This window comes from Halichondria panicea, chromosome 14 (assembly GCF_963675165.1).
Source record: "Halichondria panicea chromosome 14, odHalPani1.1, whole genome shotgun sequence".
In the NCBI taxonomy this organism is placed as follows: domain Eukaryota; kingdom Metazoa; phylum Porifera; class Demospongiae; order Suberitida; family Halichondriidae; genus Halichondria; species Halichondria panicea.
In genome coordinates this window covers 6,040,039-6,063,904 of record NC_087390.1, presented here as the reverse complement: position 1 = coordinate 6,063,904, position 23,866 = coordinate 6,040,039, and the positions used below count along the sequence as shown (strand labels likewise).

General features: G+C 42.9%; 4 protein-coding genes, 1 long non-coding RNA gene and 1 pseudogene across 8 annotated transcripts; 3 read left to right on the top strand and 3 right to left on the bottom strand.

Annotated features, from left to right (window-relative positions):
• Window positions 1-82: 82 nt before the first annotated feature.
• On the top strand, window positions 83-4,332 carry LOC135348156 (uncharacterized). The gene is made up of 13 exons (XM_064546335.1): window positions 83-89; window positions 158-343; window positions 505-651; window positions 698-787; window positions 866-943; window positions 1,009-1,313; window positions 1,394-1,549; window positions 1,612-1,761; window positions 1,829-2,015; window positions 2,398-2,509; window positions 3,555-3,870; window positions 3,989-4,069; window positions 4,125-4,332. The coding sequence occupies exons 1-13, from the start codon at window positions 83-85 to the stop codon at window positions 4,200-4,202; spliced, it is 1,893 nt and encodes a 630-aa protein (XP_064402405.1). The 3' UTR covers window positions 4,203-4,332.
• A 4-nt stretch (window positions 4,333-4,336) lies between these two features.
• Window positions 4,337-8,135, bottom strand: LOC135347938 (uncharacterized). 3 transcript variants are annotated; one of them, XM_064546079.1, is made up of 10 exons: window positions 8,111-8,135; window positions 7,299-7,751; window positions 6,767-6,922; window positions 6,425-6,671; window positions 6,196-6,261; window positions 5,978-6,057; window positions 5,549-5,623; window positions 5,300-5,452; window positions 4,878-4,977; window positions 4,528-4,601 (listed from the first exon to the last, which is right to left on the bottom strand). In XM_064546079.1, the coding sequence occupies exons 2-9, from the start codon at window positions 7,474-7,476 to the stop codon at window positions 4,880-4,882; spliced, it is 1,053 nt and encodes a 350-aa protein (XP_064402149.1). In that variant the 5' UTR covers window positions 7,477-7,751; window positions 8,111-8,135; the 3' UTR covers window positions 4,528-4,601; window positions 4,878-4,879. The 3 variants fall into 3 exon arrangements, with proteins under 3 accessions (XP_064402148.1, XP_064402150.1, XP_064402149.1); XM_064546078.1 differs by lacking the exon at window positions 4,878-4,977 and having other exon boundaries at window positions 4,337-4,601; XM_064546080.1 differs by having other exon boundaries at window positions 4,351-5,163.
• Window positions 8,136-9,351: 1,216 nt separating this feature from the next.
• Window positions 9,352-11,367, top strand: LOC135347891 (E3 ubiquitin-protein ligase TRIM71-like; annotated as a pseudogene).
• A 528-nt stretch (window positions 11,368-11,895) lies between these two features.
• On the bottom strand, window positions 11,896-14,138 carry LOC135348155 (uncharacterized). Its single transcript, XM_064546334.1, has 5 exons — window positions 13,572-14,138; window positions 13,062-13,517; window positions 12,755-12,901; window positions 12,378-12,708; window positions 11,896-12,326 (listed from the first exon to the last, which is right to left on the bottom strand). The coding sequence occupies exons 1-5, from the start codon at window positions 13,950-13,952 to the stop codon at window positions 11,896-11,898; spliced, it is 1,746 nt and encodes a 581-aa protein (XP_064402404.1). The 5' UTR covers window positions 13,953-14,138.
• A 58-nt stretch (window positions 14,139-14,196) lies between these two features.
• Window positions 14,197-19,456, top strand: LOC135347816 (uncharacterized). Of its 2 annotated transcripts, none has more exons than XM_064545892.1 (15): window positions 14,197-14,356; window positions 14,951-15,836; window positions 15,912-16,277; window positions 16,351-16,410; window positions 16,455-16,592; window positions 16,639-16,728; window positions 16,807-16,884; window positions 16,947-17,494; window positions 17,940-18,089; window positions 18,149-18,338; window positions 18,391-18,486; window positions 18,547-18,612; window positions 18,712-19,065; window positions 19,120-19,185; window positions 19,288-19,456. In XM_064545892.1, exons 1-15 carry the CDS (start codon window positions 14,339-14,341, stop codon window positions 19,347-19,349), a joined length of 3,168 nt encoding a protein of 1,055 aa, XP_064401962.1. In that variant the 5' UTR covers window positions 14,197-14,338; the 3' UTR covers window positions 19,350-19,456. The 2 variants fall into 2 exon arrangements, with proteins under 2 accessions (XP_064401962.1, XP_064401961.1); XM_064545891.1 differs by having other exon boundaries at window positions 15,903-16,277.
• A 2,907-nt stretch (window positions 19,457-22,363) lies between these two features.
• LOC135348027 (uncharacterized) lies at window positions 22,364-22,984 on the bottom strand. Its single transcript, XR_010398627.1, has 2 exons — window positions 22,914-22,984; window positions 22,364-22,645 (listed from the first exon to the last, which is right to left on the bottom strand). It is a non-coding gene; the product is annotated as an uncharacterized LOC135348027 (long non-coding RNA).
• Window positions 22,985-23,866: the final 882 nt, after the last annotated feature.

Below are 23,866 nucleotides of genomic sequence, written 5' to 3'. Positions count from 1 at the left end.
TCTGATGAAGGCTATAGATCCATGCATTTGCATGGTAATTTCAGACTACGAAGTATCTCCCATGCATATATATACTGGTGTCATGATAAGTGTGACTGAGTGATGCTTGCTGCCATACATTTTTTGTCTTAATGTTTCGTATTCTAACACCATGCAGAGCTAGAATATCTGAGGCTAAACACTCTATTAAAGAAGGAGAATGTTCAATTGAAGAAGGTGATCAACAACCTTGAGCAAGAGATTGCTCATTTGAAATCTGATAAGGTCAAAGAAAGGCAGCTGCACCCAATAGAGGACTCACCTCTGCCCTCTGAATCAGAGGTCCAGCTAAGCAAAGAACAAGGTATGAAAATACAAACACAGTAAGAGTAGAGGTCTGTATAATATAGTAGTACTATACATGTATAATTTTACAGTTCGAAACAAAGAACAAGAGTCCCAGCTAAGCCCTGGAGACAAGCTACAGCTGGTTAGAGGTTATCGTAACGACTTTTGTGTGTACAGATTCTTTAGGTGGAGAAAGTTCTATGACTGAATTGAGATCTGAAGTGAAACGACGGCTACTAGAGTATGAGAAGTTGGAGGCGGAGCTGGATCAGCTGACTGATGAGTATGACGAGCAAACTGATAAGATTCACCAGCAAGAAAAAGGTAAACGATTGGCTTATAATTATAATGATTCAGCTGTGACATACAGAAATTGAACACCTGCGAAACGAGATTCATCATCTCCGAGCCGAGAGCAAAGGACTGGTTCCAGTGAAGCAGGAACTCAAGGTTGAACCAGGTGAGTTACACTACGACAGAGGGTGACTGTGTGCATGATGTGTAGCCTGACATGTGATCACCCACTGACCACTGATAGGTTATCAAGATGTCATATCACGCCCTCATCTACCAACTGAAGTCTTGAGTCAACCACAGGAATCCATACACAGTTTTGGTAAACACTCTCAGAACCTCAATACACAAATCTATATTTTTCACTCTCTCTACCACTCCACTTAGACTTCCCTGGTGTTGAAGTTGTGGCCAGAACCTGTGTGATCATCACCAACTCACCCCAAACCTTCCACTGGGTTGGCTATGGGTTCAAGCTCACCATACTCCAGGGCTCCCTGCCAGCTGGTGTTGATCAGTGTCAACTAGAAATCAAGGCCAGTGTAGCTGGACAGTACCAGTTTCCTGACGATCTTCAGTTGGTCAGCGGTGTCTTCTGGATACATCCTCTTCCCTTGTGTCGATTCCAACAGCAGCTGACAGTCGAGATACAGCACTGTGCCAAGATTACCAGCTCTACCAAGCTCTCATTTGTGAGAGCACATTGCTCCCAGGAGAGTCTGCCCTACACATTCAAGCAGCTTGAAGGGCGTGGCTCGTTCACTGAGCACAGCTCGTATGGTTCATTGGAGCTGAGCGAGTTCAGTGGACTGGCTGCAGCAGGAGAGGATGTGGAGAGAGTGTACACTGCCAGCCTCTACTACCTTGGCTCAGAGCTGAACAGCAAATACATTTTGTCGTCAACTGGGATAATGAGATTCATAAAACGGTATATAAAATTAAAGTGCAAAAATTATGCTATTCAGTGTAATTCTCATCATTTTGTTATAGCTTGTGAGTGAAGAGTACTCCTCTAAAAGAGCCATTCTCGGAGTGAATCATTTTGTTGAGTTCGAGGAGGACAGTTTAACACTGGATATTCCTATGACTGGTGCTGAAGTCAGTGGAGGGTGGAGAATAACGCCAATGTTTCATCCTACGGTATATAGCTATATAGGCGTACATAATTATCTGAATTTTTATTTTCAACTGCGCTCTATAATTATAGGTTATCAAGAAGCATGTTGACCAGTTCAAGCCTGGACAGAGAATCCCGTACTGTCACTTGAACGCTGAGATGACAAACAAACGCAAGAAATCTGCTCCAAAGCTATTCCTCCAAGTCAAGCTAGTGGGTGCAAAGGATCCCTACAACATCATCACTATTAATCTGGACCCTCAACGAACTCTTCCAGGTCAGAATGATGCATGCATGTTTTTTTTGTTTTTTTTATGTTCTTCGCTCTAAAATAGAAACACCATTATTTTGGTGACTTTGTGTATTTAAACTTACTGTGCATCTGTAAAAAAAATAGTTGTTTTCGCTAAGTTCCATCAGTCAGGGTCCCATCTACATAGGTGTTTGCTGAATTAAGGTCTGGGGAACTGAAATGTTTATAGGGGAGAAGCTCCCCCCCCCTCACTGGATATAGAGCCCTGATAACATGCAATTACTATAATCTGATGCACTGTTATAACAAGTGTTACAAAACACAAAGTTAATGTTATGCAGTATTTATAATTAGATCTCCTCTAACTGAAATACGTACTGTGTTCTGTTTCTGTACATGCATGCAGCAGCTAGGGAATTGCTGATGCAACCTCAGTCACATGGGACTCATTACCCACCCTCCCCTGGACCACCACTTCACCCACTATCTCGTGGCTTGACACTCTCGGAACATGTCAGGTGAGCCAGTCATTCGTTAATCTATGCATGTTATCTTAAATCAAACGTGTATATACATAATTATGCTTTCGGGGTTGTACTGGTACATGTCAGTGGCGTAGGAAGGGGAGTAAGCATCAGTAGGAAGGGGAGGGCTCCAGCCCCTGGAGCCCTTCCCTTCCTACGCCTAGAATGTGGCCTAGAATGTGGGGGGAGGGCTCCAGGGGCTGGAGCCCTCCCCCCACATTCTAGGCTATTAAGTAGATATGGCTGCACTATATGTAGATAGCCGTACTTTTAAAATTAGAGCCCTCCCATTGAGAAATTGCTTCTTACGCATGTGATTACATGTGCATGTTCAGTCATGTCACGGTCATTTGCTCATACTATGTTAACAGTACTGAGGTATACATGCATTAGAGTGTTCCTTTACTGAATAGCTACTATAATGAAAGCACCGCGGGTGCTGATGCCTCGGTGGAGGTGCCAAAGCTACATAACATAAAACTACTAATAGCTAGCTTTTATACACACATTGATTATTATCATGATGAACATCTTTAATTTTGCTGCATGCAATCAACCGAATAGTGGGTAATGATCAACCATGATTGTTATTAAAAACGATCGATGCCAAAAGTTCAAGTCTAAAATTATGGCTGCAAGTCAGCAGAGCCTTGCTCTCTGCTCACTCTTGCAGCTACCAATAGCTAGCGTTCTAATGCAGAGCTAACTACTAAGTAGAGTAGTAACACTCGGTGAACAAGTTTTGCTAGGGACTCTTCTGAAAAGGCTGCAATAGCATTCCAAGTAAGCAAAACTAGGCATTGAAGCATTATTTTGCAAATCTACGAATTAAAATCCAAGTAAACATGACTAGAAGCCTATAGAAACTCTTACTTGCACTTGATTCATCCTTGAGCAGCTGTAGCGGTCTACACACACACACACACACAGACACACAAACACACTACCGTATACCTCGCTTGCGCATGCGCACCGAGGCATAATTATATACAGTACATTTGTCATAGAATGAAAGTTAATGACTGCTCTATTCTTACAGCACACAAACAGACATTTCTGTACATGACGATGATCAAGGAGATGAAAACCAACTATGTATCGACAATTTGCAAGACGTTTTTTCTCTATTAATCAAGGCCGCTAAAGATTGGTTTGAGTTGGGCCTCGCTTTGAAGATTAAAGTTGACATCCTTGAAGGTATTGAGTCTAATAAGAGCAGCGATAAAGCTCGCTTGCGTGAAATGCTGACCCACTGGTTGCGATCTTCGCCTTCTCGTACATGGAGTGATATTTGCAAGGGCCTCAGAAGTGACACAGTCCAACAAGACGTTCTAGCAGAGGAGAAATACTTAAAGGTACGTGTATTCATTACTCTAGCTAAACACCAAACTACATTCTATGAAACTTCTTTTACAACTCAGGCACACATTAATTGCCTTAATTGTTACTCAACTATTTACATTATATTAACAGGAGGCAGCCCCTGGGAGCACTCGTCTCGACCACGCCCCATCACTGGTGAGAAGAGAGAGGCCACTGAACACACTGAGCAAGGTGAGACAGCCAGTTGTTGTGATGGTCTATTTTACTGGTGAGTGTCTCCATGCAGTTCCCCTCAAGAGACCTCGGTCAGAGGAGCAGTGAGGGAGGAGAATGGACTACGTACACTGTCCAGCTCGTCTGTTGATGGTCACCTCCTCAAGAGAACAGGGGAACAATATATACTAAAACACAACATTATCAATGGCATACCTTAATTATAATTATTTTTATGCTAAGTGCGATTCAAATATTCCAATTTCGTTGACATGCATTGATCAGTTCAGTTGTAGTAATAATTTAACCAACGACAATCTTTTTAGGTAATGCCGAAACTGCGTATGTACAATAATAAATCCAGAAGTGGTATGTACACATGTATAATAATTAATAGCTAGTAATCATTCAAATTAGCTATTCATAGCTAGTGTCCAGTGACTAGACCCATGGGTTCCAAGAGGGTCCATTCTGCAGACATTGTCTATGCTAGCAGCTGCCCCGATGAGTGTGGTCACCTTGGACTCCCCACCCTCCAGCTCAGCCACATCTAGAGGGACACAATAAGAGAGGGAGTAAATGTGTGGGTGTGTGACATGTTTACATTGTACACAATGGGAATGATTGTGGCCATTTAATGTGAGTGATTCTGGTAATCATCGAGTGCAGAAGTTTACGGGAAGTTCATTGTTACTGTTGGATGCATGGGAAGTGAGGATGGACAATTCAACCTTCCCTTGGGCATCTGTTTCAGCAAGAAGAAAGATTGATTGTACGTCTGCGATCAAGTCAACTATCGAGTGAAAGTCTTCTCTGCACAACTCACATTCAAGCGCTCATTCGGTAGTGAAGGCCATTGGGAGAGAGTATCACACAGAGAAGATAACAAACAAAGTCTTCACGATTTACTTCAAGATTTGGTGATCCTACAGGGAATGATATTATTTTATGGATTGATGACTAATAAGTACACTAGTTCAGTAAGTGCATCTCTTAGTTTTGATATTGGTTGCTTTGCTTTAGTACAGTCTCCACTGATATCCGCCACAGAACTTTGCTTTAAGCATGCCATAAGGTTTTTAACAGCCACAGAATGAATTTCTTTCATCTCTCTGTTGTTGTTGTAGTTGAATATCTTTCGGACACTATGGCCATAATAAATTGCACACGCAGCACTATCAGAGAGCTACTGAATGCAACTTTTCAGCCTAATCTAAAGTATTGCCCAGGACTGCGGTAATACAGTACCTGCTGGTAATAGTTGGAGTGATTTAGTTGTGATCTGAGTCTTGGAAAGGTCCAACACTCGTAGGTGTGTGAGGGGCGTGGCCAGGAGTATGGAAAACCCCCTGTCAGTCACCTTCACCTCCGATAACTTCAGTACCTCCAGCAAAGTACAACCTGAAAAGGGAATGAATAAAATAAAAAATGCCATAAGGGCAACGGCAATATTACTAATGACATACGGTAATAATCATAGTACGTAAGCATTCTCACTTCTGATTCCTCGACAGATGACCTCGTCCAGTTGTCTACAGCCGTTGAGATTGAGTGAGGTCAGTGCATGGAGGTCTGGGTGTGTGTGTGTGTGTGTGTGTGTGTGTGTGTGTGTGTGTGTGTGTATGGGGGGGGGGGGGGGGTCAGTGCATGAAAGTCTGGGTGTGTGTGTGTGTGTGTGGGGGGGGGGGTCAGTGCATGAAGGTCTGGGTGTGTGTGTGTGTGTGTGGGGGGGGGGGGTCAGTGCATGAAGGTCTGAGGTTAGAAGACTTGTAAAAGCAAACTAAAAAAAATAACGGTAATACTGTCTATATAATGGTGACCCTTGGGCAGACTAACCAGTATAGCTAGGGTGGTCTGCTTATAGGGACACCACAATAGACAGGTTCACAGTACATTATAGCAAGATCTAAGCAGAGAGATGCTCACATGGAAGCAGTGATGTGATGGCTCTGTCTGTGATAATGGAACAAGAGCCCAAACTGAGTGACGTGATACTGGGGAAGTAGCTGTGTGGGCGTGTGTGTGTGTGTGTGGGGAGTGTAGAGTGTGTGCAGAGGGAGGGTTATAACATTCACAAGAGCACATACAGTGAGAATAGCTTCATATAAGGTGAAGCTGTAACTGTGATAATGTAATATACTGACCACAGAGCTTGTAGTAGTTTATTGGTAGCGTAGATATAGTTATCCAACTCTATCACTTGAACAGGACTGTGGGAAATGAACAATCATCAAAATTATAATATTAAATTACAGCTAGCTAGCAAACAAACACCCGTCCACACACACACACCCACACACCCACACACACACACACACACACACACACATCCGTCCACACACACACAGCCACCCACACACACACAATATTTACCATCCGTGGAAAGCTGCTAGTGTTTTGACGTTGGGCCTCTTCTTGTCCTTTAGTGCCCTCATGAATCTACGAGCGACCAATGGGCTTAGCCGACTACACGACGGCATACCGTAACTGCTACTGAGTGTGAGTAGTGCTCGTGTGGAGAGCTCCTCAAGAGAGGGTGGTCCGTGGTGTGTGAGGGTGTGAGGAGTGTGCCATGTGTGAGGGGCGGGAGCCTCGGAACGTCTGATGGCAGCACTACGAGCTGTGTGTGTGTGTGTGTGTGTGTGTGGTGTGCGTGTGTGTGGGTGTGTGTGTGTGGGTGTGAGGGGTAAAAATTATAATATTTGATTTTCTGACCTGCCTCTCTCATTTGTATTGCCTGTTGTTGTACGCCACTGTCCACTGCCGCCTCCTTGCCCCCCAGACGATTGCCCCCCTCACCACCCCCCCCCATACCACCAAACTCCACACCTCCAAACCCCATACCAGCGGGCATAAAACGACCAGGTACAACTGGAGAGAGTGGAGGAGAAAGATGTACAAAATACATTGAATGAGCAATAAAACACATAAACAGTGGCTATAAGTAACATTGTGCATATACAGTGATGTGTACACACTGGTCAATGGTGGTGGTGGTTGGTACTAACCACCTCTAGATAAAAATAACCATCTCTTAGGGTAGCTAGTTCACTACTTGCTAGCAGGGACATGCCCACACTGGGCTAGTTTGTCACATAAAAAGAGGCAAATCTACTTGCTAGCAGTGATATGCCCACACTGGGCTAGTTTGTCACATAAAAAGGTAAATTTGTGTGATGAGAAATGGCCAACACTGTACAAATTCTGGGCACACACTGGTACAAGTGCACACACACACCGCCCTCACCTCGATTAGCCCCCCTGGCTAGTGGGTGTGGTCTCCCAGGAGGGGGCTGTCCAAAACCACGAAGGGGGAACATATTCACGTTCATATTATTGTCATTAGCATCGTAATCGTCATCGTCATCCTGATCCATATCTTCTTCATCTTCTTCATCTTTATCGCCTCCAACATCCATATCCATCGGCTCATTAGTATTAGCACTGCCATCTCCCAGTCGATGACCTTTGCCCTTTGACTTGTATTGAATATAACTCTTCGTTGGTTTACGACAGCTTGAGCAGAACTACTGTCATCTGATTGGTCGAATAGTTCGTTAGAATCTGTTGCAGATTGTTCGGAGTCCACTTTTGACGAGGCTGGTTGCTTAGCAACGACAAGCGAGGCGGAGGGACAGAGACTGAGTGACTGGAGAGAGCATTGATACTCAGAGAGAGTGAACTCACGATGAGGGTACGGCTGTGTGGGCGTGGCAATTAGTGCAGCGTAATGGGATCAATATAGATGTTGATGTACTACAATTGTTAGTGCAGTCGTATGTATCGCATACATGCAATAAGTGCTACAAGGTGCCAACCTCCTGCACAAGCTAGCCACAGTGACAGAGAGCATTCACTCACTACAGGTATACAGTATTACTGTACACACGCACACACACAAACCTTAACAGCTGTCCCTCTTTTAGGGCACAATCCATATGATAACCCGATGGCTTAGTAAGGTTAGGCAACTAATTTCAAGTGAAAGAGGGCAAGGGTTCGATTCTATCTGTACTCAGTTTTTGTCTTATCTCTTTTCTAACATTAGAACCCCCACACCTGAATCAGCTGCACACTCACACACCCACACAATTAAATCAGCTGCACACACACACACACACACACCACCCACTCACCTGAATCAGTTGCACAATCGGAACAGCTCTCCATAACAAGCTCAACAATTTGACTAAGACTAGCGGATGTAGGGAAGCTTTGTCTCAATACTCGACCATCGGGCAGACGTATCTGAAGCCGGCAAGTGTCATGTGACCTGGTCATGTGGCTGTCAGCTGACTGTGAAGTAGCGTTCTGTAGGGTACGAGCCGCAGAGCTTGGTTGTGTGGGAGACTTGAGCTTCTCTTCTTTAGCCCTAAAAGAAATTTAGATAATTGGAAACCAGCAAAAATTATTATCAGATTATTATTCACTTTCTATCTTCTTCGATATGTTGCATCACTTGTTGCCTTGCTTTGATGTCGGCCAAGCGCATCACCTTTGCTCTCTTTATTGCCTCCTCTCTCTCTTTAGCCGCAAACCGATCTTTGTCTCGACTGTGATCCTCGTTCAGTGTGTACCTGTGAGGTATGTGATGCCGGGGATGAGGAGTGTGAGGTGTGTGATGGGGTGAGGTGTGTGTGTGTTTTAGTGAAATGTCCATAAAATTAATGGGGAATTACATGCTCAATTTCTAAAACACTATTTATGTGCTATCAACGTTTTAGAGAAATCACCGCATGAAGCATCTCTTTATAATAATTATACAATGAACTCTGATTTGTTCAGAGCTTGTTCATCAAACATCGTGCATGGGCATTACCTGGTTTTGAGTGGTTGATTGTGACTTTGGGAGGACAGATCACTGGATGACGACATTGGTTTGGTTTCCATAGCAACCTCACGAGGAGGTGCAGTGAGAACGAGACGCCTGGTTGAACTTTGACCTGTGGCGGCTTGTTGCTGCCGTTGTAGCAACCTGTGTGATTGACAAGTAGCCATCAAATTGTACAGCCTTGTGTATAAATAGTAGAATAATGATATTTTTGTAAAGATAATTAAGAATAGGCCTACCATTCTGTAGCCTTTTGTAGACTGTATTTACCCTGAGCTGAGAGCTCCCTCTGACAGGCAGTGATGTCCTCACTCGTAAATCCCATTCCCAACAGTTGTGCCATCACAGCGTCCTCCATTTTGTAGCTAACAACAGTTCAGGAATGTCAACAGTGCAGGAATGTCAACAGTGGTCAATCAATGCGAAACCATACGCATGCAGCTGTATTGCACAACAACACTGTATTTGGGCAGCTAGCTAATCACTGCACCACCTCGAGTAATAATAAGGCACACAGCACATGTGTGGTGTGTTGGCATATATGGCTGCCTATTGTGCATGTGCATGTGATCCCAGAACAGTCTAGTCCTTGGCTGCCCTTTTGAAGATCAAGAAGAGAGCAAACAAAAAGGAAAGGTGAGATCAATGATGCAAAGCTTGTTTTGCTTGTAGTTTGCTTGTAGTTTGCATGTTAGCTTGTTCAGAACACAGATATATGAGAGCAATCATTCTATTATGCTTGTAATTTGCTTGTTCCCCTACAAGAAAATAACAAGGTTCCTTTTTTTGGCTTAGTATAATTTTTGTATAGGACATTTCCCTTACTATATAGTATCGTAGAGCTATAGAGCTAGAGCTAGAGCTAGTCGTGTCGGACACCTTATATATACTATTACCAAATGCAGGATATGGCTACTCCAGCAACCACTACCGTGTTGAGTCTCAAAGTCGTCAAGAGGCACTTGGACAAAGCCCTCAAGACATTTGACAAACGAGAACAAAGAATTAACTCTCAGAAATCCTCACTTCAAGCGAAAATAAACCGAGAAATGAACTCATTGATCCATATCATAGAAGAACGCAAGAAACAGCTGGTTTCACAGCTCGATAGCCTCGCTCAACAAAAGCTACAAATTTTGTCGGCCCACAAACAAAAAGTTGAGCTCTCTCGCACGAAGATGAGCAACGTGTTACTCGAGGCAACCACTCAAGTCGGCCACGAAGAACAAGAGATAACGGTCGAATTTGAACCATCCACAATTCAGCCGCAGATCGAAGCAGATATGATATTTATCAGAGACAAGTCAGAGCAGATTGGTCAAAACTGCAAAGATTTTGGGAGTGTATATTCGGAACAGGTGGCGATTGATAACTGCATTGCAAGTGGAGAAGGATTGGGATTTGCAATAAATGGGAGAGAGACTATCGTTACAGTGGACAATTTAATCGATAAACTTGATCTTGCAGCTGAGCTAGTAGACAACAAGAGAGGAGCTTCGATTAAATGTGATATTAAGAGGGAAAATGGTCGCCGTACGATCACATACCAGCCAGTTAGCCGAGGGAAACACAGTCTTCACATTAGAATCAATCATAGGCCCATCAAAGGTAGTCCGTACCCTGTGGCCGTTACCCCGTCGCCAGAGAGCCTTCGTAAACCAATCAGAATCATCGAAGGTCTTAGCAAGCCGCAAGGTATTGCAACAAACAGCAAAGGTGAACTGATAGTTGCCGAGTACAAGTCAAACTACGTCTCGATCATAGCTCAAGACGGTAAGAAGAAAGCATTCGGTGGATTTGGAACAGAACATGGAAAATTTAACAAACCAAGAGGAGTTGCGATTGATAAAGATGATAATATCTATGTGAGCGATTCTGGTAATCATTGAGTGCAGAAGTTTACATCGGAAGGGAAGTTCATCGCTACTGTTGGATGCATGGGAAGTGAGGATGGACAATTCAACCTTCCCTTGGGCATCTGTTTCAGCAAGAAGAAAGATCGATTGTACGTCTGCGATCAAGTCAACTATCGAGTGCAAGTTTTCTCTGCACATCTCACATTCAAGCGCTCATTCGGTAGTGAAGGCCATAGTGATGGACTGTTTAATTTCCCCGAGAATATCGCTATTGACGATTCCAACACTGTGTTGTATATATCGGACTATTACAACAATCGAGTGCAAGTCTTCACAGCTGATGGACAGTTTATTCGATCTATCACTCATAAATCATCGGCAGCTATAAGTTCAACGAGTAGCGATAAACTAAAGCACCCTCGGGCAATTGCTATGGATGGTGGGGGCGTGTTATATGTCAGTGAGTGGGAGAGTGATGGTGTGTGCCTGTTCTCATCACAAGGGGAGTTTGTCGAGTTGCTTGGCAACAAGGGGGGTGAACAAGTGGACCTTGTGTGTGGTTTAGCTGTGGACATGAACAATTGTGTCATTGTGTCTAGATACAGTAAGATTGAGATGTTCTAGCTCTGTTTATATAAGTAACTTTTTTATGGGTGCATGCAGGCTAGTTGGGCGGAGCCCGACCGTCCCTGACGGGAGGTCGGGTTGCAAGCCTATCTGGGATTTGTTCTAGCGCCACTATAGTGGCGCCCAATCAGATTGCAGATTCTAGACCATTACCACACCCAGTTAATTACTCTCTTAAGTGCAACACCACAATCCTGCAGTGTAACCGCAACGCAGTAATAGTAGACCAGAGCTAGTTGATGATGGAGAGATCAGAGTTTATTAGGGAGTGTGTCATTGAGGCTTCCAAAGAGTCGGGCTACCCTGTCATGAAGCCTGAACAAGTTGATATAGTTCTGGCTTTTATTGAAGGTCGAGATGTGTTTGCTGTTCTTCCAACCGGCTTTGGAAAGAGCTTGTGTTATGCCTGCTTGCCAGTAGCCCTTGACAAGATCTTGAAGAAGGAAGTAGGGCATTCAATTGTGGTGGTTGTGACTCCTCTTTTAGCCATCATGAAAGACCAGGTAGATTCTAAATGGTGTAAGTTGTTGTTAATTGTAGTACTTAAATAGATGTGTGCATGATGAAGGTTTCAAGATGATCTGCACATTATACATGCATGCAGGTAGCAACGTATTTGAGTAAAGGTCTCTCTCTCTGTGCCAATCTACGACACCATCAAAAGCTAGATTGAAGAATCCCATGTTTTCGTAGAGGATTCTGGACATGAGAATACACATGTTGTTACGAAGAGCGAGATCATCGTCAGATGTTGGTAATAAGGAAACAGCAACTTGTTCAGAATTTTGCTGTAGAGTCGGAATAACTTGGTCACTGAGATTCATGAAGTCAATTCGGTCACCGACAGCATAGGAGTGGAAGTAGTGAATATCATCCGGCTTACTGGTACCAACTCTCATATACCGCTGTTTTATTCCTTTGTCCACATTATCACCAACCAAATGGTACATTGTTGGATGATCTATATGCAAAAACACAAAGTAAAAAGTATACATAATGCATGCATGTGCACCTTGCTGCTTAGTGTGTTTATTGGATGTGACGCCTGCCATATTTCCAGTTTGTGGTGCGTTAGAAGTTGAGCCCTGGTGAAGAGGTCCAGAAGTAGGAAGGTTACTTGGAGTATCTTCTTCATCACTGCTGTCAAAATTACTCACATCACTTGAAGAGGAGTTGCTCCTGAGATCATCATCACCTTCGTCTTCTGACCCAGAGGTGATGGGTGAGTAATTCTTCCACGATGAGTCAGAATCTGAGTCCGTGTCCGAATCATCACTGGTGGATGCTGTGGGCCGATCAATATCGTCATTCTCACAAGTGATCCAGGGGGCTCTCTGAATTTGCTGTATAATATTTTTTAAAAAGAATTAATAATTACAAATTTCTTACAATTTCATTGCCACTGTCCAGTGTGGATACAAGGCGATCTCTCCATTCCTTAACCTGAGCATCAAACCCTTCGCCAACTTTGTCTAGCATTCGAATCACAGAAGAGTGTGATACAGTCACATTTAACCTCTGTAGTCGCTGATAGACCTATACAGTATACGACCGTTCGCAAACAAAGTAATCTCAGTCTGTATATCGGTAATTATAATTATACTATAGCCTCGTTCCCGGGCAGATTTGAAATTAAGTGAAAATGGCAATCTATAGCGTTCTTTTAGACAACTTGGCGTGGGAACGTTTTAATCACCTGCTTTGAGCTGTGACCAGCATACAGAACCAGGGCATTGCTTCGTTGGACCAAATTCATCTTTGGATTGCGATGGTTGATAAGGATGGCTGCACACATCCCAATGACAGCATCAGTGTTGGAACGGCGGACTCTGGTGTTAGTGGCTAAATCCAGGAGTTGTCTCAACACAGGGGCAAACATAGAGAGCTCGTTCAGTAGCATTTCCCAACTGAATTGTCTAAGGTCATCAGGATTCTGGCTCTGCAAGATAGAGTTAGCACTCTCTGATGACATACATTTCACTTCTTTGGCCAATTCTATCCCGACCATCTTCAATAAGTATTTTCTGGTGGTTGGGTCTTTTAAGGCCTCCATAGCAACTTTTTTTCTGCTTTTACGAGCAATAGCTTTTCCTATGTGTTTTCGGCTAGGAGTGAGCAGGAATGTTTTTGGAGTTTTGTAACACACTTTAATCTGTAAAAATAACTAGACTTAATGACTTATAAAATGAATATTAATGGCACCCACCGCAACTTCAGGGGACTGGGTGCTAGATCCTGATGGCTGAGCCCTAGTTGTTTGCCAAGACAGTGAACTATCAAGCTTACGTTTCTTTGGCAGTGGGAGTTGTAGTTCCAAAACATCAGCGGCCTTTCTAATGTTTTCTTGGAGTTTGTCATGAAGTTTGGTGTACCTATTGTAAGAATAGAAGCAATTCTTGCACATCTTGGGCACTCTTTGGCTGTCTCCACCATTGAGGATGCTGTCGACATCTGCAACAGCCTGCTGGTCTTCATTTTCTAAGAATGCTTTCCATACTGCTGCAACGTTTTCAGAGCTTGAGGTGTTCACATTCCGGCTGTCCTTCAGTTTATCAGCTATGTCACTGCCACATCCAAGGCAATACATTACTCAGAGTGGTGTAGATCATCTATCCCTACTAGCTTGTCTTCAGTTTTCTAAGAGCAATCTCTAATTCACATGTGCACTCATTCAGCGGGTGTTGCGCGGTTAAGGTGGTTTAACACCCACTTGAAAATTAATGATATTCATACTTGTTACAAAAACACACGTAGAACAAATCTCAGATAGGCTTGCAACCCGACCTCCTGTCAGGGACGGTCGGGCTCCGCCCAACTACATGCAGGCATGGTCTAAACATGTGACTATAATTAATTTGCAATCTGATGAGAACTCACTTTAAAATTTCTATTTTGCAATTTGCCTGCATGGCTTATAGAGGATTGTGGAGGTAGAAAGCTGCAGCATCTAAAAAAGGGTGGGTGACAAAGAAGATGGCTGATCAGGACAAGGTATGTTAAACAAAGGACCTATAGCTGTGCCACAGACATGTGCTAATAACTTAACTATAGATCTACTAGATCTAGCTAGATCTAGATGGCAATGGTATTATATGCATGGCATCAATGTGCTGCCCCACTATCCCACCTCTGGGTCTAATTTGACCTTGAAATGTGATCCCATACTGGGAGATGGGATTTGACCTGGCTTTGCGTAGTAAGTTACAACCTGTTTTTATGTAAAAACCCACGGGGATTGAATGGCCTCGAGCTATTAGGTCTGGCCCCGAGGCTACAAGACTACAATCGATCTACGTTTATTTAAGTTATAATATTCAACACAGTAAATTTGAACACGGAAATTAAGTGCATACTAAAAAAGTGGGATCTAAGGTATAATTATATATATCCTCGTTATGTTGCTAACTCTATATAGTTATCCAAAGAAAAGTGCTACCGTATAGCGCGTATATTTCGAGGGTATATAAATGTTCATGGTTTTTTCTGACAAACATCGCATATTCCAACCTGCGTATAATAGAGAACGTTAGCTCAATGACATCACTAAAAATAATTTATGCTTACCTTGTGGCTTCTCCCATGCAGACTCTTGACATCCTCCATCCCTCAACATCTCTGGAGTGGGAGGAATGGCCCTCTCTACCAGTGGCGATGATAGATGCCCGCTCAGTGTATCTGAATGGAACACTCTATGTTGGAGGAGGGTACACTAAACCTAGTTGGAGAGCTGGAGCTACACTGTACTCATTCAAACCTGGAGTTGACACAACATGGACAGTGACAGACACACCCACCTATCGCTATACCCTCGCTGTCCATGACTCTGAACTGCTACTGGTGGGTGGGCGTGAGTATCCTACACATAAGATACATGTAACAAATAAAGTCTTCACGATGAGGGATGGACAGTTTGTTGAAGCACTGCCTCCTATGAAGGAGACACGACGTTCACCATCTGCTGTCAGTAGTGGATCTGCAATAGTTGTGGCTGGAGGGTGGAATACCTCAGGAAATCTCTCCTCTGTGGAAGTGTTCAAAGATGGCCAGTGGACGACTGCTCCCTCCCTACCAAATGCAAATGCAGGAGAAGACATCAAGTCTGTTCTCCATGGTGACCAGTGGTACCTGATCACCTCTGTGGGAAAAGTATTCCGTACATCACTACAATCACTCATATCTGGATCCGACAAGTCACCATGGGAGACGCTACCTGATGCTCCTATTGACTATTCACCTGCTGCCTTCTTTGGTGGCCGTCTCTTGTCCATTGGAGGAGGAGGTTTTTCTAACCTCACAACAGCCATCTCTGCCTTCTCCTCCAGCACCCAGTCCTGGGTACATGTTGCTGACCTGCCACTACCACTGAAATATTCATCTGCTGTTGTGCTACCAACTGGAGAGCTAATGGTTATCGGAGGGAGAGATAAACGTGAAAATCACAGCAATAAGGTGTTCAGAGCTTTTTTAAAAGGTATAATAAATTATGATATATTAAGCAATTACATTAATTACCATTACTATCATATTTTTTGCTCATTACCATTAGTTGACAGTGATGTACAATTCAGCATGCCCAAGCTGCATCAACTGCACACGTATGGTATCAATCTCATGGAAGTTCTCTCTAAAGATCGGTATCGATTCCACATGACCTCGGGAGTACAGCTTTTAGTGAAAGACAGAAAGAAAGCTCCCACACTCTCTCCTAGTGATTACGTTGAGCTGATCTTCAATGCTTGGAAGAAAAGCAAGCGACCAACTTACCCCCCTACCTGGGAGGGCCTGTTCACTGTCCTGAGGAAGATGGACCTGGGTCAACTCACTGAGCAGATAGCCAAGTGTGGGTCACTGCCAGAGATAGAGGACTCACCTCAGCCCTCTGAATCAGAAGTTCAGCCAAGCAAAGAACAAGGTATGAAAATGCAAACACAGTAAGAGTAGAGGTCTGTATAATATAGTAGTACTATACATGTATAATTTTCCAGTTCTAAACAAAGAACAAGAGGTCCAGCTAAGCCCTGGAGACAAGGAACAAGCTACAGCTGGTTAGAGGTTATCATAACGACTTTTGTGTGTACAGATTCTTTAGGTGGAGAAAGTTCTGTGACTGAATTGAGATCTGAAGTGAAACGACGGCTACTAGACTATGAGAGTCTACAGGAGGAGCTGGATCAGTTGACTGATGAGTATGACGATCAAGTGGACATAAATCACCAGCAAGAAAAAGGTAAAGGATTGGCTTATAATTATAATGATTCAGCTGTGACATACAGAAATTGAACACCTGCGAAACGAGAATCATTATCTCCGAGCCGAGAGCAAAGAACTGGTTCCAGTGAAGCAGGAACTCAAGATTGAACCAGGTGAGTTACACTACGACAGAGGGTGACTGTGTGCATGATGTGTAGCCTGACATGTGATCACCCACTGACCACTGATAGGTTATCAAGATGTCATATCACATCCTCATCTACCAACTGAAGTCTTGAGTCAACCACAGGAATCCATACACAGTTTTGGTAAACACTCTCAGAAACACAATACACGGATTTATATTTTCCACTCTCTCTCTACCACTCAGACCTCCCTGGTGTTGAAGTTGTGGGCAGTACTTGTGTGATCGTCACCAACTCACCCCAAACCTTCCACTGGGTTGGTTATGGGTTCAAGCTCACCATACCCCAGGGCTCCCTACCAGCTGGTGTTGACCAGTGTCGACTAGAAATCAAGGCCAGTGTAGCTGGACAGTACCAGTTTCCTGACAATCTCCAGTTGGTCAGTGGTGTCTTCTGGATACATCCTCTTCCCTTGTGTCGATTCCAACAGCAGCTGACAGTCGAGATTCAGCACTGTGCCAAGATGACCAGCTCAACCAAGCTCTCATTTGTGAGAGCACATTGCTCCCAGGAGAGTCTGCCCTACACATTCAAGCAGCTTGAAGGGCGTGGCTCATTCACCGAGCACAGCTCGTACGGTTGTTTGAGTGTGAATCATTTCAGTTCATATGCAATAGCTGCGGAGGGTGATGTTGATCTACTGTATGTCGCCAGTCTATACTACCTAAAGGCCGACCCTCGGACCGTGGAGATTCATTTCACAATCAATGTGGATGATGAAATACATAATACTGTGAGTGACAGATTTTGTGGTTTTTTGTGTGCCTAATAATTATAATTATCTTATGCACCTATCAATGTCAGTCCCCACTACCCCCCCCTGCGGGGCACAGTGGGGACATAGTGGGGTTTTGTTGGGGTTTTGATTCAGCAAGTAACCCCGAGGTGCGGGATAGGGTGGGGATACAGTAATATCCGGAAAGTATAGCACATGCACGCGTGTAGTCAAATCCCGGGGTTGTTAAGTGGGGGGTATGGGAGGGGAAGTGGGGATTTGATTTCAACCATGCAGGCCCCCTGGGGTGGGGCAGTTGATATTGATGTAAATCAAATCCCCACTAAACCCCGACATAGCCCGCATGGGGGGTAGTGGGGACTGGAATTGATAGGTGCATTATGAAACACATTTTGAGGTTTCGTAATGTATCATTATTTATGTTGTTGTTTTATTTCTTTAGGCAACACAATATTATTTCCAAAAGTTGGGTGCAGAAAAGAAACTGACTTTGGAAGTGGAATTTGAAGACTCAAATATTTCACTGGATATACCAATAACCAGCGGTGTTGATATCGATGAATGGAGACTAAAACCACTTGTTAAACCAAAGGTAATGTTTCTCAAATTGTTATAAAGTTAATTATGCTAGTTTGCGTCTGTTGTATTCAGATATCTAAGAAAAGAGTCGACTCCTTCAAGCCGGGGAGAACCGTTCCATCCACAAAACTTGAAGCGACTCTCTCTGAGAGTAGCTGGGGCTGCAAGGTACCAAAACGTTCACACCTAATAACATTGAAAGGAACTAAGGAACCTGATAACCAAATATGGATTGTACTGGACCCAGTGGATCCAAATCAAGGTATAGTTGTTTCGATGTATAACCAAACATTAATTTGTGTATTCTCTATCAGTAGCCCCTCCACAAGTGCCCAACCCCATGAGTGCAGTGGCAATCCCAGGTCAGCTATCTGGAGACTATTATCCAGCACCAGCCCCATCGCTACAAGGTACGTATATAAATCTCAATGATATATATACATGCATGTACTTAGTTGGTTTCCCCCCAGGGTCTTATGACCACCATGATCGACTGTATGCCCTACAGTTTCAAGGCACAAGTCGCTCCCTCTCAGGTCACTTTTTGTGTCCGTATATAATTATAATTATGTATGTATGTAAAAAATTGTGTCATATAAATAATATGTACGCAATTCTTACACACACACCAACAGGTCTTCTTCACCCTGCTATTACTCCTCAACCAACTGTGACCATCGACAAGCTAGTGAATCACGTTGGTATCGATAAAGACCTCCTCAATCAACCTTGCTCTACTGAACATCTGACGAAAATTGCTCCTTTCGTTCCAAACTGGCAGAAATACGCAATTGTTCTGGGACTAAACCAACCACAAATTCTCAGTATCAAATCAGACCATCTTCTTGATCCAGAGATGAAAGCTCAGCAAGTCCTGAGTTTATGGAAGAAAGCGAACGGCTTCAATGCTACTTACTCAACCCTCGTTGATGTGTGTCTGCAGAAGAAAGATGTACAGCTAGCAGAAAGTATCTGTATTATTGTTAAAGGTTAGCGGTTAGCCTATCAGTTGACTAATTAAGTAATTGCCTTTCCCCATGCAGAGCATTCCTCTCAACCACCCCTCATCACTGGTGAGAAGAGAGAGGCCATTAAATACACTGAGCAAGGTGAGAAGTATTATATACCTTCTTGTATTGAGTAGTGATTCCTCTTGAGCGACCTATAGATAGAGGCATTTTTACGTAGCTCTAATATTCCTTGTTTCCCAGGTTCCAGCGCTAAAAGGCCTCGAATAGATGATTCAAGTGAGGACACATCGGAACTGGACTAATTAGCAATGCCTAATTCGTAATTATGCATGTTTATTATTTACCAGTTCTGCATCCATCATAAATCCATTATTTACACTATGTATGATAGATCTGTATAATTATAACATTGCGGCAACTGCATGTGCACCAGATATAAAACCTTAATTATAGATAATACAAAGTCGGTAATTATTGTTGTTCTGAACTTCAACTATTAACTAGATCTATAGCTAGTGTTCCAGTGATCCATTGGTTCCAAGAGGGTCCATTCTGCAGACATTGTCTATGCTAGCAGCTGCCCCGATGAGTCTGGTCACCTTGGACTCCCCACCCTCCAGCTCAGCCACATCTAGAGGGACACAATAAGAGAGGGAGTAAATGTGTGGGTGTGTGACATAGATATAGATTCTAGATCTTCTCAATCGGCCTGGGACCGATGTCAGAGGAATGAATGACTCCCCGGTGGAAGTGACCCCCCCCCCCCCCGGTCATTCCTGCCTAAGGTGTGGGGGACTCTTTTTATTTTTATTTTTATTAATGCATACAGCAAAGGTAACAGAAAATAGCAGAATAGGAGCTAATCCAAATCAGTTACCTACACAAAAAACAATACACAACAACCTACAACAGAACATGTAAATTACACTTAATTAATCTACAGTAACTGATTTTTAAAGAATGCAAGAGAAATACCCTCTGTGTCAAAACCTAATTTATTCCAGGCTGTTATAGTATCTGCGAAGAAGGAATATTAGAAGTCGCGAATGGGATCGAAAACTGTGTAGTAATTAGTGATTTGTACGGAAGACCGTAGGGGCCATGTAGTTCTACTCTAAGATTCCACTCTAGAATGCACTTCCATTCTAAAATTCCACTCTGAACTTCCATTCTGGAGTGCACTTCCATTGGCATTGTGCCAATCACATGATATCACGCGTCGGCCTCATCTTGTACCAAGATCGTGCATGTCTACTATTAAAACCAGTGACTAAACTGCTCTGATAAATCGTTTGTGCATGAGTATGGTATATATTACTGTGGTGTGTATAGTATTTATTAGTGGACTCTGCAGTTGAGAATGGTGCATGTTTTTGATGACCTCCCACATGCAAGTTATAGTTATAATTATTTAAATTACTATTCTGTAGCAAGGGCTACTGAAATTCAGCTGTTGTATAGCTACACATCTTTGAGATTATAAATCTGACCCCCCCCCCCCCCCCCCCTACATATACAGCTAGTGTGGTATCTGTATTATAGGAGTGTGCATGGGAGTATAATAATAGTGTCCTCAAAGCAGGATAAAGTCCCGCCCACCATGCAGCTCTGCCCTCTCTGATGTTCAACCAGAGTGGAGCTAGCCTCCTTCACCGGCCTTTGAAAGTAGCGGGAAGTGCGGCCTGGGATCGAGGCTAGAGTGGAGCCTGCATGCATGGAGGTATAATTATGTCAAGACAGCAAAGGTTAAATGGACATCATCTGGTCTGTACGTGTTCAGGCACTTAGTAACAGAACTGGCAGCTATGAACATTAAACTGCAACTAGAAATTTAGCGGTTATTGATGATTTGTAACATTTATATCAATTTGTGCATGTGTTGGAGACAGATCATTAGCATTCATGTCCCCAATGCTGTCACCATATAACAGTGGTTGTTTGATTGTGTCCTATAACTATGTTTCAGTTTTACATGCAGTAGCTGTTGGGGATTAACAAGATAAAAAACACAGGCCGGATTAGCCTGTAAGAATACCCATGCACTCATTAACAAGTTTCTCAACTTCATTTTTCACACTGGATGGAGACAATATAACACAATGGAATTTCAGAATGGAAATGCATTCTAGAATGGAATTTCAGAGTGGAAGTGCATTCTAGAGTGGAATTGCAGAGTGGAAGTGCATTCCAGAGTGGAATTTCAGAGTGGAAGTGCATTCTAGAGTGGAATCTTAGAGTGGAACTGAATGGCCCCTACGGGCTTCCATAGATTTGTATAATTTTGAGGTAGAGTCAGGTTTCGAGTATTTGTAAAAGCTCCTGTGGAGCATGCCAATAAGTTTTCTCGATTTATTGCATGTAGAAGTAATATGCTTGGTCCAGGAGAAATCACTTGAGAAGGTGACGCCAAGGTATTTGAAAACATCTACCCTTGAGAGAGAAAAATTGTCGTCAATAGTAAGAGTGGAGTTTGGAAGTGTGAGTGAGTGCTTCCTATGTAGCAACATTTTTGAATGTTTAACTTCAAGTGATTGTGGGATATCCAGTAGCAGAGTGAGTTCACATCATCCTGGAGTTTAGAGTAGTCACATTGTGAACTGATTGACCTGTAGAGCGCGATGTCGTCAGCATACATTGCTATGCTGCTCGATGACTCCCCCGGGAGTGAATGACTCCTTATGCACATGCTTGTTTGTTCTGGCCAATGCATGTGAGTCTATATATGTGACCTGTTTCCATCTTACAACCTGTAACAATTTAGAATGAAGAGCCAGGATAAAGAGCAAGCAAGGTAGTAGTAGACAACAAGTGACAGCTGGAATGTAGACCTAAATGCATATGAATGAAGAGTAAGGTTGCAAGGTTAATAATTATGGGAAAGAAATGGAGCCAAGTGCTGAGCTGCAAATCGTCCAACTGTACAAGCACACAATGGGTTACTGTCTACGGAAGCCCGTAGGGGCCATTCAGTTCCACTCTAAGATTCCACTCTAGAATGCACTTCCACTCTGAAATTCCACTCTGGAGTGCACTTCCATTCTAAAATACCACTCTGGAATGCACTTCCACTCTGCAATTCCACTCTAGAATGCACTTCCATTCTGAAATTCCATTCTAGAATGCATTTCTATTCTGAAATTCCATTGTGTTATTGTCTCCATCCAGTGTGAAAAATGGCTATATAGTGAAGTTGAGAAACTTGTTAATATTTTGAGAGTGCATGGGTATTCTTACAGGCTAATCCGGCCTGTGTTTTTTATCTTGTTTATCCCCAACAGCTACTGCTTGTAATAATTATTCTGAAACATAGTTAGGACACAATCAAACAACCACTGTTATACGGTGACAGCATTGGGGACATGAATGCTGTCTCCAACACATGCACAAATTGATATAAATGTTACAAATCATCAATAAACGCTAAATTTCTAGCTGCAGTTTTAATGTTCATATAGCTGCCAGTTCTGTTACTAAGTGCCTGAACACGTACAGACCATGCAGATGATGTCAATCTGACCTTTGCGGTCTTGACATATACCTCCAGGCTCCACTCTGGTTGAACATCAGAGAGGGCAGAGCTGGTGGGCGGGACTTTACACTGCATGAGGACACTATACTCCCATGCACACTCCTTTAATACATACCACACTGTTACAGTATGTGTAGGGGTCAGATTTATAATCTCAAAGATGTGTAGCTATACAACGGCTGAATTTCAGTAGCCCTTGCTACAGAATAGTAATTTATATCAATTAAATAATTATAACTACTTGCATGTGGGAGGTCATCAAAAACATGCACCATTCTCAACTGCAGAGTCCACTAATAAATAGTATACACACACAGTAATAATATACCATACTCACAAACGATTTATCAGAGCAGTTTAGTCACTGGTAGACACGATCTTGGTAGATCTACAAGATGAGGCCGACACGTGATATCATGTGATTGGCACAATGGAAGTGCACTCCAGAATGGAAGTTCAGAGTGGAATTTTAGAATGGAAGTGTATTCCAGAGTGGAATTTCAGAGTGGAAGTGCATTCTAGAGTGGAATCTTAGAGTGGAACTGAATGGCCCCTACGGGCTTCCGTAACTGTCTGTGGCCTTTATTCAGCAGCAGAACAGTGGCAGCAACAACTGTAGTTTTGCATACCACCAATTGCAGAGACAATTATTTGGACCACATGCATCATCCCAAAATGAGGCACCACTTTGTACGTTGTTTCAAAAATGAGAAACTGAGAAACTGAGAAACTGAAGAAGATTTTTGAAGTCAAAAGAACTGAATAGCCGCAAGAGACCAGAATGATTTCCAGTATTGTGATTACTATATATAATTATACTGCCCTTGTCTCCATCCTGACTCCTTTGATGAAATGATCATGCAGTGTGATACGTGCAACTCGTGGTATCATTATACGTATAAAAGTATCTCCACTTAGAGAATAGCTATAGCTAGTTGTAGAATTTTTAGGCTTTCGTTATCTTCCACTGCTGTTTTTGTTTTTCATGCATTGTAATAATTATTTGCACTTTATTTTTCATAATTATTGTGATGGATGTTGTTATAATGCTTTACAGTGGATGTGAAAATGTTAACAGAGTGTTTGACTAAGTGAAGTAACGATAGTTAATGAACAGCTATAGACAAAAAATTATCACTTGTAACAGGCCTCTCACAGACACAACAGACACAGATATATAACAGTCTTGAATTTGATTGTATATAGTATATTATACCACACTTACGTCACCACAAATTGATCTCATTGGTCAACAGCTGTAGGATATATAGAATATTAGCATACAGCCCC